The 16,031-nt window shown below is 45.0% G+C and overlaps 1 protein-coding gene across 3 annotated transcripts; it reads right to left on the bottom strand.

Annotated features, from left to right (window-relative positions):
- Window positions 1-1,060: 1,060 nt before the first annotated feature.
- On the bottom strand, window positions 1,061-10,919 carry pcgf5a (polycomb group ring finger 5a). Of its 3 annotated transcripts, XM_007568013.2 has the most exons (9): window positions 10,628-10,896; window positions 7,324-7,836; window positions 6,767-6,863; window positions 6,631-6,686; window positions 6,138-6,197; window positions 5,908-6,065; window positions 5,735-5,833; window positions 4,897-4,986; window positions 1,061-1,391 (listed from the first exon to the last, which is right to left on the bottom strand). In XM_007568013.2, exons 2-9 carry the CDS (start codon window positions 7,436-7,438, stop codon window positions 1,344-1,346), a joined length of 723 nt encoding a protein of 240 aa, XP_007568075.1. In that variant the 5' UTR covers window positions 7,439-7,836; window positions 10,628-10,896; the 3' UTR covers window positions 1,061-1,343. The 3 variants fall into 3 exon arrangements, with proteins under 3 accessions (XP_007568075.1, XP_007568073.1, XP_007568074.1); XM_007568011.2 differs by lacking the exon at window positions 1,061-1,391 and having other exon boundaries at window positions 4,391-4,986; window positions 10,628-10,919; XM_007568012.2 differs by lacking the exons at window positions 1,061-1,391; window positions 10,628-10,896 and adding an exon at window positions 9,814-10,595 and having other exon boundaries at window positions 4,391-4,986.
- Between the last annotated feature and the right edge of the window lie 5,112 nt (window positions 10,920-16,031).

Genomic DNA, 16,031 nt, shown 5'->3' with positions numbered 1-16,031 from the left:
GACGGAGCTCCTTTCTAGTGACGGAGCTCCTTTCTAAGTGATGGAGCTCCTCTCTGGGTGACGGAGCTCCTCCGCTTCCTGCTCAGATCAGAACTACGCCTCTTTTCCTCACACCGTCTGCAGGAAGTTTCCTTTCTGGATTCTCCAGATCACAGCTGATGTTTTGAGCTGCAGGTTCAGATCATTTTTCTCAACCTTTAAAGTTTTGTGTTCCTCTGAAGGGCAGCAGCATCAGCCAGTCAGACAGAACCAGCAGGAACGTTTGGCCTGAATAAGTCCAACCGGGACAGAAACAGCTGGCAGGGAGAGAGGAATCCTCTGGAAGGACGAGTGAGGAAAGGTTTGATAAACAGTGAATGATGAAACAAACACACCTGGATTCATGTCTCCTTTTCTATTCTGCTTCATTTGGAGTTTCTATCAAAGTTGAGTTAAATCAGCTGGCAGAAAAAAAGTCACTGGTTCAAATCCTGGCAGGTGAAATCAGAGCTGCAAGGAGCTGCAGGTCTGGTTTCACCTGCTTCCTTCAGTAAATCAGCTCTTAGTAACAGATTTCTGATCAATCAGTGATCTTTAAAAATCCTGACCTGCCAATTTTGATAAAAACTTTTAAGTGACACGCTCCAGTGTTTTATTGTCACGATACACCTTCAATGTTCCAGTTTTATTCTACTGAAGAACAGTTAATTCCTGTGGAACCAGGAAAGCTTGTTCTAACTGCACATGAAGTAAAGCTGCAGTGATTTTCAGACCTGTGTGGCGGTAAATAAGATCAGTTTCACACGTAAATATCGGCCGATTGCAGGATCACCCAACATTATGGAAATCATGATTTATTAGAGGCTCAAAGGCACCAACAAAAAATCAACAGATCTTTATTACTAGGCCAATTACTCAGTTATTGTGCTGTGAAGTTCACAAATACAGCAAAACGTGCAAACATGTAAAAATGTTTCAGACGTTTGGGTTTTAGAAACGTAGCTTCCTTTGGAGCTTCACAGCAGAAACTTTGTTTCACTGATTATTTCAGGAAGAATAAAACCAATAAACAGAGACGAAGCAGTAAAAAATCAACATTTAATCTACAGTTAGTTAGACAGGCAAACTGGAGATATGATCGTTCCAAACAGGATTTTAGGCACAGGGACGTACATTTAAAAATAGCATATATTATAGCATATATTATTCTATGTAGCATAAAGGCTTTTCAACGCAACAACAGAAGCACTTCATCATCGGCTGTACAAAAATACATCTAAATCTCTCTTTATCTGCACTTGTAGGCGTTGGTGTCGGTGTGGAGACGCTGTATGGATGCTTGTTTTTGTCCTGCTGCAGCCGGATCAGCCAAAGTCGATCCGCGGCCGGTACTCCAGAACCATCGGATACGTCTGAGAGGACCGACATGTTGGAGGAATACAAATAAAAACACATCACAAGAAAACCACTGCTGGAGTTTGTGGTCAGGAAGTCATTTTTTATTTTACTAAAAAGGGAAACATTTAAAATGATTAACACTCATATTCAGAGCTGTAGCGTCATGGATTCGAACCTTTATTGTCCATCGGTGGGGAAACTCAGATGTAACTTCTGCTAAGCAGGATGTTAGCATAGCGTTTTAGCATTAGCTTCCGCTAAGTAACATGTTCATATAGTGCGTTAGCATTAGCTTCCGTTAAGTAACATGGGCGTATAGTGCGTTAGCATTAGCTTCTGCTAAATGCCGCGTTAGCGTAGCGCAGATGATGAGTCTGTGCTGCTGCTGGCAGCTCCAGGCTGTCAGCGACACACAGCGGCTGCACCGTCCTTCTGCGTTCTGGTGCGTCATTCCTCCCAGGAAACAGAACCAAGTCTGATCCGGGTCTGAACCGGGTCTCACTGAGCCTCTGGGTTTCTGACTCTCATTCTCCATAAACCTCAGAGTCCAGAGATTCGATAACAGAACCTCACCGTCTGAGACCCGGAGAACCTTAAGGCTGGTTTTACCAAGTCCAGAATTGGGATAAAAGAAGGCTGAACACTGGACCACCGTCTGGTTCTGGTTCTGGTTTTAGTTTAAGGGAGTGAAAAGTTGTGCAAGCAGATATTTGAACTTTTCTCATGTTTTCCCTCCATTAGGTTGAAACTGATTGTTTCTCAGCTCTGCCGTCCAGGTTTATTTAGTCATTTGAAGGGGTGTGAAAACTTTTCAGATATTAAATATTGCTTCCCAATCTTCAACAGAGAGCTTTGACTGCAGCAACGATACATCATACTGGGTGATGTTTATGAAAATCTGCAGCAGCATTTTCTCGTAAAACAACGATGAGCCCTGATTGGATCTGACTGAAATGGTTTTTTAATAAATTTTACAGATTTTCCATGAAGTTTCTGCTCTAATGTTCCTTTTAACGTTACAATCAGATTAATTTAGGCAGAAATAATCCGATCTTCTCATCTCTGTCACTTTCCTTACATTACCTGCAGCATCAAACCGGAGCTAAAAATAACAACCTGCTAATGTTGATGACTCAGCGTTTGGGGCGTAAATAAGTCTGAAGTCTGGTTCTGGTTCTGGTTCTGCATCAGGGAGCCGGGCAGACGCCGCTCAGGGAAGCTCCTGGCTTTTCCCTCATGAATTCAAATTATTTCATCATATTTACTCTAATCAGCCAAACTAAACCCTGATCCACTGGGCCAGTGAGGACTGGGCTTCTTGTTCTGGCAGAACCGGGTCAAACACAGAACATGTTCCTTCAAAAGGTCAATTATTGATTTCTCTTTATCCTGTATTGATTCCAGAAACAAAGAAAGGAACCAGGTTAAACTACTGAATTTATTTAGGGTTGTTCTGACTGAGAAGCTGAAACTAAACCTGTAAGAACACAGGAAGTCCATCCAGTCTCACCTTTACTGTACGAATCACTGACACCATCCAGATCCTCACTTCGGATCAGGAGAGTTTTTTTCACAGACTTGCTGAGTTAATCAGCCGTTTATTTCCAGTTACTCACACATTTTCTATGGAGCTCATCTGAAATACGTACTTGATACGCTGTTGGCTGGTGGTTACAAAGCAGCCAATCCAGGAGCGCCATTTATTTTCCTTGACGCTGATTGGCTGAACCTCTAACAGTGGAGAAAAGGTGGATGGTTTCTACAGAGGACATTAATGCATATAGAGATATATTTGGTGTTTGATCTATAAAGATCATTATTATTAGTGTTTTTAGAGTTTTTTAGAGCACATAGAAACAGCAGTAGTGGTTTTCTTCTGTCGCCCCCTGCTGGTCCAGGAGGACTGGATGCTGCAATTCAATAACTTAATGCTCCTTTACATTAATATGAATAATTAACTGAGCTTCATGTCTGTTTCAGAACCAGGATGAATGTCTGATTGGGATTTCAATGACTTTTTTCTGGTAAAGTTCTTCTAAACGACATTTGTTGTAAATTAGAGCTGAAAATGATTTTATATGTCCACAGGAAGCTGTTGGAAGGAACCACAGGAAGTATCCCTGTGGTTCCTGACATGTTTCCAGTTTTCACATGGTTACATCATCACACACCCCCAGCATTTTAACCTTTACTGAGGTCCAGTCAGGTCGGTCAGAGTCCAAACTGGATCATCCTGGAACCAGTTGACTGAATAATCAGGTGGAACATCTTTCTCTGGATCTGAGGAAGGGATCCATTAGTGGGAGTTATGCAACATCCATGAGGTTAAAGGTCACAGCTGGAGCTGATGGGCCTGGATTTATTCCCCCTGACCCGGGATCTGCTGCCCCCTGCAGGCACAGCTGTCTGCACGCCGTAGTTACCCTCAACCTGCAGCCCACGTCTCTAACAGGCTTCATTCATGACGCAGACCTGTGCAAAAGTTTTAAACCATGTCCTTCCAGGCACAAAGCTTTTATCTAACTTGGATCTGATCCAGAGTTGAATCAGCTTCATTTTTAGCTCATTTTAAGGCCCTGAAGCTGACAGATACTTTGATTTAAGAGTAATATGGACGGTCCTGCTGACACACAGTTACTTGTTATTATTATTCTCAGAGGAGGGAGGAGTAAACAAAAATATACTCAAATTAGAGTAAAACAGCTTAACAGATTTTTACCCAAGTAAAACGTAACCATCTATAATACATAACTGATCAAATTATCAATCATTTAATATTTAAAAATTACATCATCAAAATATTAAGTTTGGTGGAAATTTTGGTATTTTAAAGACCAAAATTATAATAATTCATATAAGTAACAAAAAATCAGGAAAAAAAACAATTTTCCAAATCAGTTTCTTTCAATATAAAACTGATGAAACTTGTAGAAAAACTGCAGGTGTGTGTCTGTGTCTGGTGAAGTTTTGGTTAAAACATGTTTGTTTTTCATTTAGTGGGTAGAAAATCTGAATTTTACTTCAGTAAATCCATAATGCTAATAATATTTTTCAAAAAAGTTACTTAAATTAACTGAGTGTAACAACCATTCAGATTCGGTAGTTTCTGGTTGTTCTTACGTTTTGCTCCTGTGAGAAAACTAAAACTACTCCTTTATGATAAATGCTCTACAGGTTCCAGTTCCTGCTGCAGATCTGGACTTTCTAGCAGCAGCTGTAATATCTGTAGTATGACTGAACTTACAGTCAGAATCAAACTGTAGTTCCTGCTAAAACAGAGAAGTCAGTCAGTCAGCATCTGTTCATGCTCCACTCAAACACAAACCCACAACCATCCGGTAACTTCCACCTGCATCCACAAGCCTTCACTTAACTCAGACCAAATGAAGTGAACTCAGATCAAAATCCTGCAGCCTCCGGCTCCACGCTGCACAGATAAACGCCTTCCTGATAATTAGTGTGTTTGCACGTGCATGCAGACGCGGTTAGCTGAACAGGAAGTGAAGGAGACTGGCTTACGTTCTCTCCATGCAGCCGCCACCGGGTCATGTAGATGAACTCCAGGGTGTGATCTCGGCCCATGATTTCTCCGTTGCAGAGCACATCCAGCTGGAAGAACAGAGATCAGTGAGAGTCTGAGTCAAAGGCCGGCTGGAGGGTTAATCACGACAAAGATGAGGAGAGGGGAAGTTTGTTGAGGTCATGAGTGGGAGGCTGCTCTGAATATGTTAACGAGTGAGGGTGTCTGGTTTCTGATCAGTCAGCAGGAAGGAGCCGTTTTATCCTGGAAATAATGACTCACATCAAACTTACATTTAAATATTACTGGTTTTTAAATATTACTTTTAGTTTCCAGGGTTTCCAGGTTACTTATAGAAGCTCAAAGCGTTCTTAAGCACTTACAGGCTAGCATCTGGGACTGCGCTGGAACATGAGGTAACCTGTTACTTTTCTGGACCTTAAAGTTTTACCTGTAAGTTAATGTAACCTGTGAAACCCAGAAAGTTACTCTGTAAGTTTCAGGAAAGTAGACCTGGAACCGTCCAGGAAGTATTCAGAGACGGTTCACCAGCTTCTAGCTGCATGGTCCCTGAATGCACCATGGAAGCTGCTGAAAATACGCAAAAAACAGAAAACTGGCCTGAACCTGATTGTTCTTAAACTGTTTTAAACTCGTTTGAAACAACAAACTTACAACAAACTTACAACAAACTTACAACAAACTTACAACAAACTTACAAACACCCAAAACTTTCTGCACTACAATGTCCACATTTCAGATTCTTAATCTTTCTTTTCCTTTCAGGTGATTTAATGAGGCTTAAACAAGGTGCAGAAGAAGAAACCTGGAGCTGACCTCATAAGAGCTCGGCAGCTTGAGTTTAAGACTGAGGAACTTCTTGATGGTTCCCACGGTAACCCTGCTGGAGCAGCGGATGAACCTCTTCATCAGGTCCTGGTTGGCAGGAGCAGAGCGGTGAGTTAGAGGTCCGTCAGGTTAAAGGTCAGGCGTTCCGGCGTGAGGCTCACCGTCACGCTGCTCTCCCCGGACTGACCCGCGTTGTGCAGGCAGTCCAGGCAGATGGCGATCTGAGGGTCGCTCCTGTGGTAGTCTCCATCTTCACCGCCCTCACCATCATCATCGGCGCCCCCAGCGGCGCCGCCGTCAGCAAGACACCGCAGGCTCTCTGGACACAAAGACGGGTCAGGGTGAGGATGAGGAGGAGCTCTGCTTCGTCAGGGAAACGGAGCCGGCTTACCTTGGCCGTTCTCCTTCGGCTGGTTCTTCTTCCAGAACTCCAGTTCCTGCTGTTCCTCTTCTGGCTCACAGCAACGAAACAAACATTTACAGGAAAACATCAGACAAAACGCCTCAAGGGATAAAAATAGAGAAAGCATCTGACAGAAATACCAAAATAAAAAAGACTTTCAGATGTTTTTATAGCTTTAGCAATTTTAGTTTCAGTTCAACCAGCAGCAGCAGAAGAAAGTCGACATGTTGCCTTAAATTATCCTCAGTCAGAAACGGGAAGCTCAGCGGAGAAACTCCTGCTCCGTTTATCTCAGGATTAAGTCTGAATTTCTACAGAAGACGATGGATGAAGGACTTCAGGGACGATGTCCTCCAGACATGAGACAGTGGATGGACTTCGTCTGGTGAGTTTCTCTGATCAGAACTGATAGTGTAATAGTTCATGAATCTCTAACTTCCTCATCTAGTCCTGTTATCCCAAACAAACTGCAGAGACTCACTTTCTCTGAGTCCAGGCACCAGCTTGAAGATGATCTCCTCCAGGGTGTTGTCCAGCCTGAGACCAGAGGGACAAACGTTACAGAACCAGGTCCGGCAGAAAGAACAGAGGAATACCGGGTCAGAGGAGAACCCCACCTCAGCATCTCCAGGGGGTTGGTCTCATGGACCTGGATGCCACATTTAGGACAGTCGTTGCTCTCCTCAAAGTGCTGCACGATGCAGCTCTTACAGACTGCAAGACACAACGGTTCACACAGGGTCAGAAGAATCAGCAGCAGCTGAGATCAGCTTAGATACGACGTCCAATCACATGACGCCACGTCTCTGACATACAGGACAAACCCGGAGCTGTGAGGTTTACTGGCAAAAAGGCCAAAAAGGCAGCTTTAACAACCCACCACCTTTAAAAGGTCCTAGTCAAAGACCAGTCATTACGATTCCAACTTGAAAATACATCCTCAAACCTCTAATGAACAGATGAAGGATCACAAGTTACTCAACAATTTCATGTGATCCAGACTTTCCTAAAGTCTCAAACTTCAGAAATGTGGTTTAGATAAATCTATGTATAACTTTAAGGAACTATTCTCCTCCCTACTTCAGCTGCCAGCTGGGTTCTGACTTTATGAACCATAAACATGTGACCTGAGGGAACAGGAAGCTGAAGCTGAGGGAACAGGATGTTTACTCACAGGTGTGCAGGCACTCGGTGACCGTGGTCGGTTTGATCAGGTAACCTCGGCACAGGTAGCAGGTGATGAAATGGTTGAAGTCTTTTACCAAGTGCTTCCGTCCCGTGGCGGCCATATTTGTAGTTTTCTGTGTGTCTGGAATCTCCCCCGAGCGTTATGAGACTTGGAGGTCCATTCACAGCAGCAGAGTCAGAAATGAAAGCGCAGCGAGCGTAACGAGCGGCAGAGCGGGTCGAAGGTCCTACTGTATGAAGTCCTGCTCCATAATGAGCCTGAAGTTCAGCAAACAGCACAATCCACTCAGACGTTAGTCCATCGTCACCAAACCACCGAGAAAATTCCTCTGGCGTCTCTGTCCTTCACTCAGACACATTCCACAGATCCTCAGCGGGGAAAACGACGACTCGGCAAGCTTCACCTCCCAGCCAGGAGGCCATTTGTAATCCGTCAGGGGTCAGAGGTGGGCTAATGAGGAGGTGACGCTGCTGACCTTTAACCTCTCACTGATCTCACCTGAGGAGACGAAAACAGACGTTTAGAAAACAGGAAATCAAATCCAAATAAAGTCGGGAATGTTGACCCGTTTCCCATCTGATGAGTCATCAGTTCAACCAGCTGCAAATTCGGATTAATATTTAAATATTCAAATGATGTCTATAAAGACAAATAAACATCTATCAATCATTCTGATGAATAATTGATTCATTGGATAAAAATGCAGATTTTTCCTTTACAGAATTTGTACAAAGTTTTTTGAAATATTAAATGCAAAATATGTTGCATTAAAGTATTGTTTCAGTTTTGACCTAATTACTTACTGTGCTGTTCTTTTTACTCTGTGTGCTCAAGTTAACGATTAATCAATTACTAAATTAGTTGACAATAATTTCAATAATTGATTAATCCAATTAATCGTTTCAGGCGTGATGTATTTCAGTTAGAAATAAAAAATATCCAGACAACAAAATTATGTTTGTTATATTCAAAGTTCTCCACTTTTTCAAAAATAAAGTTTATTTCTGGAAGTAGCAGGATGACTGCGTGACTCGCTCCCAGTTCATCCCCACTTTGACGAATTAAAGGAAGTTTTGGATTTTTAAAAACATTCTGGATTCTGCTGAGCGTCCCAGCTGCACACACACACACACACACACACACACACACACACACACACACACACACACACACACCTTAAAACGGGTCGTGACCCGTTCATCTGGACCAGACGGTTCTGTTGCACCTAACTGCCAGTGAATGCGGCAGTTGAAACCCGTCTAACAGCTCTGAATCGTCTGCTGACTTTATTTACCTCGTCCTGGAGAATCATCTCCGTTTCTGCTCTGATCTTTGCTGTAAATTAAAGTGAAGAGCAATTAATGTCAGGGACTGAAGGAGTTTCACCACAGACTGATTTATTCCACGAGTCCAGCCTGAGTCTAAATCATAGGAAGAGACAAGAAAAAGATCCAGAGCCAAAGGAAGTGGAGCTGCAGACAGAATGAGTCTGACTGGGAATCTGCTGGAAAAACTCAAATATGAAGGATAAATATTGAGTCATGTTATTTTGACAAATTTACAAAATTCTCCAGGTGGATAAAAACTGGATTTCAGTGACAGGAAGAGGAAACTCATCTCGGCTGACTGCAGAGCAGAAACAGAGTTCAAAGTTCAAACGGCTCACAGGAAGCTGGACATGTGCAGAAACTTTTTGATTTCATCTCCATACGAATACTTTATGATTAAAAACGTTGGTGTGTTTGCAGTTTTTGTTCAAATCAGGCCAGATCAACCCAGACTCCCATCACTCCCAGTCCGTTCCACCCAGACTGGTTCTGTAACCCGTAGGATCCCCAACAGGAAGCAGACACATTCAGGTTTGATTTGGTTCTCACACTCATCCTCCAACATGGTTTGATATGGTTGATCATTTTTACACACAAGCTGCTTGTTTAGCTGTTTTTGTTTTTAATGTGGGATTCAGACAGCAGTGCTTTGGGCTCTCAGCCTTTTACATTACTCAGCAGATTCTTCTTTCTTATAAGAATCCATCATGGCTGCCACCAAAGAAGCTTTAATCTGCAGGATGAAGCAAGTTTTGGTGATAATATTTTGCAGTATTAACGTTGTAACAGTAAAAGTGACAATAAAAACGACTTATTTTTTAGGTAGCTGCATGACTGTAACTGGAAGATGAAATGCATTGTGGACCTTTTAGGTTCCTTCCTGTAAACTCCTAGAGGCTCCATGGCAACACGCTCATCCTGGTTGGGATTAACGGAGCTGCTAATCTGGAGACTGGAGAAATATGACCAGAACCAGAACTGAGACCATCTACTGGTTAACAAACAGGAGTTTGACCTCATGGATGATTTAATTATTTAAAAATCGTCACAGTTTCATTTTAATGAAGTGAATCTAATTGGTTTCTTGTTAACTACAACAACATAAAAGCCCAAAGTTTCGGAACCGAACCGCTCAGAAACTTTTCACCTGTTCATTGATGACGTCAGCCTGTGTCATGGTGAAACTGTCCAATCAGGAGCGTTCTGGGTCAGAGTACCTCAGCATATCTGAGCCTCCGGTACCGTCAGGTCAGATTGAAGCGGAGTCCTACTTTCCTGTCAGGTGCAGCTGCCGTGCGCGCGCGGCCGCTGCGTGTCGCTCAGGTGTGTGTGCGCGCGCGGCGCTGGTCCTCCCGCAGAGCTGGATCCAGCCAGTTTGACTCTGCTGCTACCAGAAACTACCCTGAATCCTTTCTCCAGCCCAGAATCCTCCTCGGTGTCCGTCACAAATAAACAGCGGCGCGCGCGCGTGCGCCTGCCTGCTCCTTCGTGCATGCACGCACGCGGAGTGGAACTGCTTATCTCATCGTTCAGGCGCGTCACGTTCTACGTCATCTGTGTCAAAACAACATCAGCAGGCGCCGCGCTGCGCCGTGACACACATGCGACACGTGCACGCGCCGCGCTGACCCTTTGCTGGATCCGCCGCCGCCGTACACGCGCGCAGATTCGCGCGCGCCGCTCGTATACGGACGGTAAAAGTTACGGAGGATGACGTCACAGCCTTTAAACGGAACCAAGCAGCTCGATTTGCGTGAACGCATCGCGATCCCGCATGTGCGCGTGCGCGGCAACGCACTTTGCGTTTCGGTGGGCATGGTGGTGGGGGCAGACGAAGAGGAGGAGGAGGAAGAGGAGGAGGTTCAGCCTGCCAGGCAGCGTCAAAGTTTTGTCCAGAACGCGGCGACGTCAGAGGATGAATAAGATGAGAAATAATCAGGAAATAAAAACACGCGGCTCACCTCCACCGGGACGTCCACCATGGCGCCGCCTGCGCGTCCCGCTCACTTCAGCCCGGCCCGTGTGCGCCGTGGGAGGACAGAACACGGAACTGGTCGGCTCGGTTCTGCCCCAGTCCGCCCAGCAGTCAGTCAGTCAGGCAGGCAGGCAGGCAGAGAGCAGCGGTGGGCGGGGAGCCACCAGGCAGGCAGGCAGGCAGGGCGAGGAAACTGAAAGCGATTGTGTAACAGTGACTATCGGCCACAACACACACACACACACACACACACACACACACAGAGCTGTATCTGCCGTGAGGAGATGAAGCGCAGCTCATCTTCCTCTCGGTCAGGTTGGTGATGCTGCAGTTTGTTTTATTCTGATGTTGAATTCATCCAAATCAAAGATCGTCTAATAAACAGAAAACCATTAAAGATCTGATATTATTATTTATTCTAACTTCTTTATAAATATTCCTCCCTCTTCCTTCTAACTTCATCCAGCCTGGAACCGGATCAGGAATCCTGTGGATTGGATTTCAGCACCGGGTTTATGAAGTTCTCCACATGGAGCATTAAATCAGACTGAGGAGTGAACGCCGGTCTATTTGGTGCTTCGTTTACTGTGGAACCATCACTCACGTTGTTAACGGGTCAAACAAAGTAAAACTTTTACAGAATAAGACTCTCTCTGCAGCTCCTCCAGAGTCGCCATGAGCCTCTTGTCTGCGCTCCTTGCTGATGGTTTTGGTGAGCGGACATGTTTTGTGCTCTCTGAGTTAGTTTGTCCAGATCATAATCATCCCTCCAGAACTTCCTCGCCTCTGTAGGTCACTGAGTCATCATCCTGATCCTCTTCTGCCTCCACATCTTTCCAAGCATCCTAGTTGCTCTCAGCACCATGATTCCTTATTGAATCCTGCTTCCTCAGATCTGCACCGCTGCTCCTTCTGACCTCCATGTGACCTGAGGTCTTCCAGCAGGGCCTTCTCTGCCTCCTCCCACCTGAGCTTACCTTGACCTTACCTGCATGGACAGGTTCTTGTGCCTGTGAGTCATCAATGAAAAGTTTTTGCCTTTAAAACTTTGTGTAAATAATGAGACGTCTGGATGAAATGAGTTCAGGATTGCATCTGGTCTGAAATGTCTCAGCTCACACTGCTCTCATTCTGGTGTCAGCCTCCTGGGTCGGTCAGAATAAAGCCTCTGGCTCCACGACTCCACAGAACCAGGAGGTGTTTGCTGCTCTCCTGGCCCAGAACCGACTCTTCAAGAGGGAACAACTGGAGGGAAAACAGTCTTCAGTGACATCACTCTGTGGGATGTGACCCCTTGTTAGGGGGAGGTGGAATGTGTCGCCATGGTAACCACGGTCCTACTGTGGGAACTGTAAAACATCCACGATGTTTAGTTTCTTTGATAACTCGAGATGTGAAACGATGATCAACTGGCAACAACAAAAGGACAACAGTTGATCTTCATGTGAGTCTGAATGAGGAGAAAAGCTGGAAGTTTGAATCCAGACAGGATGTAAGGAGGGAGAGGACACATGGACAGAGACATGGACAGAGAGATGGATGGAGAGACACAGAGAGACATGGAGAGAGAGACATGGACAGAGACATGGACAGAGACACGGACAGAGAGACATGGACAGAGAGACATGGACAGAGAGACATGGACAGAGACATGGACAGAGACACGGACAGAGAGACACAGATAGAGAGACATGGACAGAGAGACATGGACAGAGAGACATGGACAGAGAGACGGACAGAGACATGGACAGAGAGACATGGACAGAGAGACATGGACAGAGACACGGACAGAGACATGGACAGAGAGACATGGACAGAGAGATGGACAGAGACATGGACAGAGACACGGACAGAGAGACATGGACAGAGAGACATGGACAGAGAGACATGGACAGAGACATGGACAGAGACACGGACAGAGAGACATGGACAGAGAGACATGGACGGAGAGACGGACAGAGAGACATGGACAGAGAGACATGGACAGAGACATGGACAGAGAGATGGATGGAGAGACACAGAGAGACATGGAGAGAGAGACATGGACAGAGACATGGACAGAGACACGGACAGAGAGACATGGACAGAGAGACAGACAGCAGCTGTGAGACGAGGACAGCAGCGTTGGACAGAAAGGACACGTCCAGCTGTGAGACGAGGACTCTGTCAGTTTATTTCCATCCCAGCATCACGTGCTGCATCTATTGTGTAATGCTCTACATAGATCCGCTCTACATGGAGACATCAGTTATATTTACTGAAGCTCAGGCCTCATCATGTTGTTTATAATCAGAGCTGGAAAAGATTCGTCTCCTTACAGATGTCACACTCTGACAAACGTTAACATGATGAAAACATGATTAACTTTATAACGGCTTCTTCTTGATAACTGGTTCCTCCACCAGTGTTTGTTCCTGCCAATAAAGCTTTTACTGATATGGAGGAATGTAAACAGACTTTTCAATTCCATTCCACAGTACCTCAGTCTGATATAAGTCCATACTTTGACTAGGCCTAGCCAAAATCATGATTTAATGAATTTTTTATGTTGCTTAGATGTTTTCTAATCTGTTGAAAACCCAAACATGCTAAAGTCACTTTATACAGAAGAGTTTAGCTGCCAGAAAATCCTGAAAGAGAAAGTTAAACTGAAATATTAAACTTTCATCAGACCCTGGAAGCAGGAGGAGCGAAATCTGGTTAAATCAAGAAACGTCCTCATTTCACTGAAGCATAAAGATGCATTCCTCTGACAGGTTATGACGTGTTAAAATGACAAAGTTTCTCACTATGACTCTTTATCCTCACCCTGTTTCTTCAAGGCGACTTCTAAAACTCCCAAGAGGTGTTTCTGTTTTACCGTTTCTTACTTAGAAGAAAAGATATTTTGGTTTCAATGATTTATTTTGTCATAGCTGGTTTTCTAATGAATCTCGTTAAATCGATAAACTTCTGAATTTATTTCAGGCTCTGGCAGTTAAATGTTTCAGTTCAACTTGACTTTCTGCTTCAGGATTTCCAGGCAGGGAGCAGGATTACTGGTTCCACTGGTCCCACTGGTCCCAGCAAGCTGACCAGTAATCCCAGATCATCATACTGCCACCACCAGGAGCAGAAGTTCTGGTTGTGAAAAGCTGAGTTTGTTTTACACCAGATGTAACAGAACCAACACCTTCCAGTGAGTGTTGGGTCATCAGGATGGTTTTGGGGAATGTGAGACGGGTCTTTGTGTTCTGTTGGGTCAGCAGTGGTTCTGGTTGTAGAACTCCACCATGGAGGCCATTTTCCAGTGTTTGCTGATATTCTGCATTAAGAGAAGGCCTGGTTTCCTCCTGAGACGTAGCAGAACGGTGCAAACTGCGCCTGTCCTCTGTTCTCCTTTCTCTGCTCATTGTTCTGTATTCTCACTCTGCAGGAATGTGGATCAACTTTTGAACCCCCCAATTACTGACCGCTGCTTCTTGAATTCCCCTCCTCAAGCCCTCTTCTCTTCCCTGCACATCTGATCCGCTGCAGTCTCTCTCTGCTCTTCAAACTCGCCCGTCTCTTTCCGTCTCTCGTCTTCCATTTTGGACCTTTTGACAGTCCTCTTCTCTTCCTTGCATCATAATTTCTGGTAGCCACTCTTCGGTCCATCTGACTCATCCTCAGTTGTACTTTCACATCAGATGACTCATTGTTATCTGTTTGAGTTTCACTGCTCGTCCTGAGTGGAGCTGTTTCACTGTAGTGAGGGTTTCTTACCTATTTTGCATCGTTTTGTTCCCTCCTCTTCCTCCCAGAGCTGAGGAGGAAGGCCGGTCCCTGAGGACGAAGCGAGCAGCAGCTGAGCGGCGGCTGAGCTGCAGCACATACCAAACTGGGATCGTTTTCAGGGTGTGATCAGATCAGAACTCATTCATCACTGCAGTAGTTTGGACCAAAGACGTGTTCATGGTGAAAACATGCAGGCTGCTTTAAGATCCACTGGATCAGCACAAAACAAACCGATTAATCCACTTCGGTCGTCGTTTTCAGCTTTCTGCTCATCCAACATCACTGAAAACACCTTCAGCTCAGACAATACGTTCATATTTAGACCTTTAATAAACATGAATCAACGAGAAAAAAGGTCCAACAAACCTGGACATAATAATATGATTTAAAACAGAGCTCAGCCGCACTTTACAGCAGAGGTTTGTTAAAACTGTCATCATGTTCTGACAGTTTGTTATTAGACAGATAATCTGTGAAAAGATCAACCTCCTCCCCAAGCTGCTCATAAACAACCAATCACAGCCAGGAGGAGGGTCTTAGTGCTGTCAATCATCCTCACGTACTCTTCGTTAAATGAGTTAATGGTGGAAAAAAAAATGTTACAGAAAAACCATTTATCTGCGTTCATGGCAGGCTGTGTTGTGGTGAATTAGCTGTAGCAGAATGTGCGACTTTGTAGCAAAGGGGAGGGGCAGGTGCACCAGGGTGATTGACAGCACTAAAACCCTCCTCCTGGCTCTGATTGGCTGTTTCTGACAGCGTTGTATTTCTGCAGTTAGGAGCTCATTTTCTCATACATTATCTGTCTTATATTGTCACAACATGATCATTTTAACAGAGAAGTAAACATATTTTAATAGCAACATACTGCAGCTTTAAATGAGGCAGGAAGTTGGACTTCATCCAGCTGAACTGGCTTTCTGACGCCTTCTTTCATTTTTATAAAATCACAGTTTCAGGTTTTCTCCCTGAACTTCCAGCTCAGCCAGATGAGTCTGACTGAAACTTTTAGAAATGCATTTGGTTCAAACTAATTTTTAGTTTTTTTCCTCCAAACGATAAGTAGAGGAGCCTGTTAGACTGAAGAGCCACTGCAGAGTGAGCTCAGCCCAACACCTCAGCGCCTGCCTTTAGTTCAGTCAGTTTATCTAGTCACTGTCATTCTGTCACATGACGAGGCTTAAAGCTGATCTCTGCTGTTGGAAACAAGCTGCAGTGGAGCAGAGCCTGGACTGGTCCGTCCTCCTGATGCACCAGTAACGCAGCACCGTGTCTGTTCCTGAGAACGGGTCGGCCAGTGGCCATTATCGGCCTGCAGCTGGACAAACAGCTGACCATTCCCTGCATTGTCTGCTGGTGTCACATGAGAAGCCTTTTCCTCCTCCACCGTCCCCTGTGGTCGCCGTAGCGACCAGCTGTCTTCTCCTGTCTTTAAACTTGAACCCGGGATCCACGGCGACCTGAGCTGGTTCTGCCGTTGAGGAGAACTCCTCTCCACCCGGATCAACCGGCTCCACCTGCTGAACCAGCAGCTGGAGGAGGATCACAGAACCACAGAGAGCATGCAGTCTGGATCTCAGCCCCGGTGTGTGTGTGCGTGTGTGTGTGTGTGTGTGTGTGTGTGTGTGTGTGTG

Source organism: Poecilia formosa, unplaced genomic scaffold, assembly GCF_000485575.1.
Source record: "Poecilia formosa unplaced genomic scaffold, Poecilia_formosa-5.1.2 Scaffold216, whole genome shotgun sequence".
Classification (NCBI taxonomy): Eukaryota; Metazoa; Chordata; class Actinopteri; order Cyprinodontiformes; family Poeciliidae; genus Poecilia; species Poecilia formosa.
The sequence above is the reverse complement of the archived record's forward strand: the minus strand, read 5'-3'. Positions and strand labels throughout refer to the sequence as shown.

Coding starts and splice junctions, on each gene's coding strand:
- pcgf5a (XM_007568011.2), bottom strand. CDS start 7,438: ATGGCCGCCACGGGACGGAAGCACTTGGTAAAAGACTTCAACCATTTC. Junction 6,066..6,137: donor GCCGAAGGAGAACGGCCAAG/GTAAGCCGGCTC, acceptor CTTTGTGTCCAG/AGAGCCTGCGGTGTCTTGCT. Junction 4,987..5,734: donor AGCTGCCGAGCTCTTATGAG/GTCAGCTCCAGG, acceptor CTGTTCTTCCAG/CTGGATGTGCTCTGCAACGG.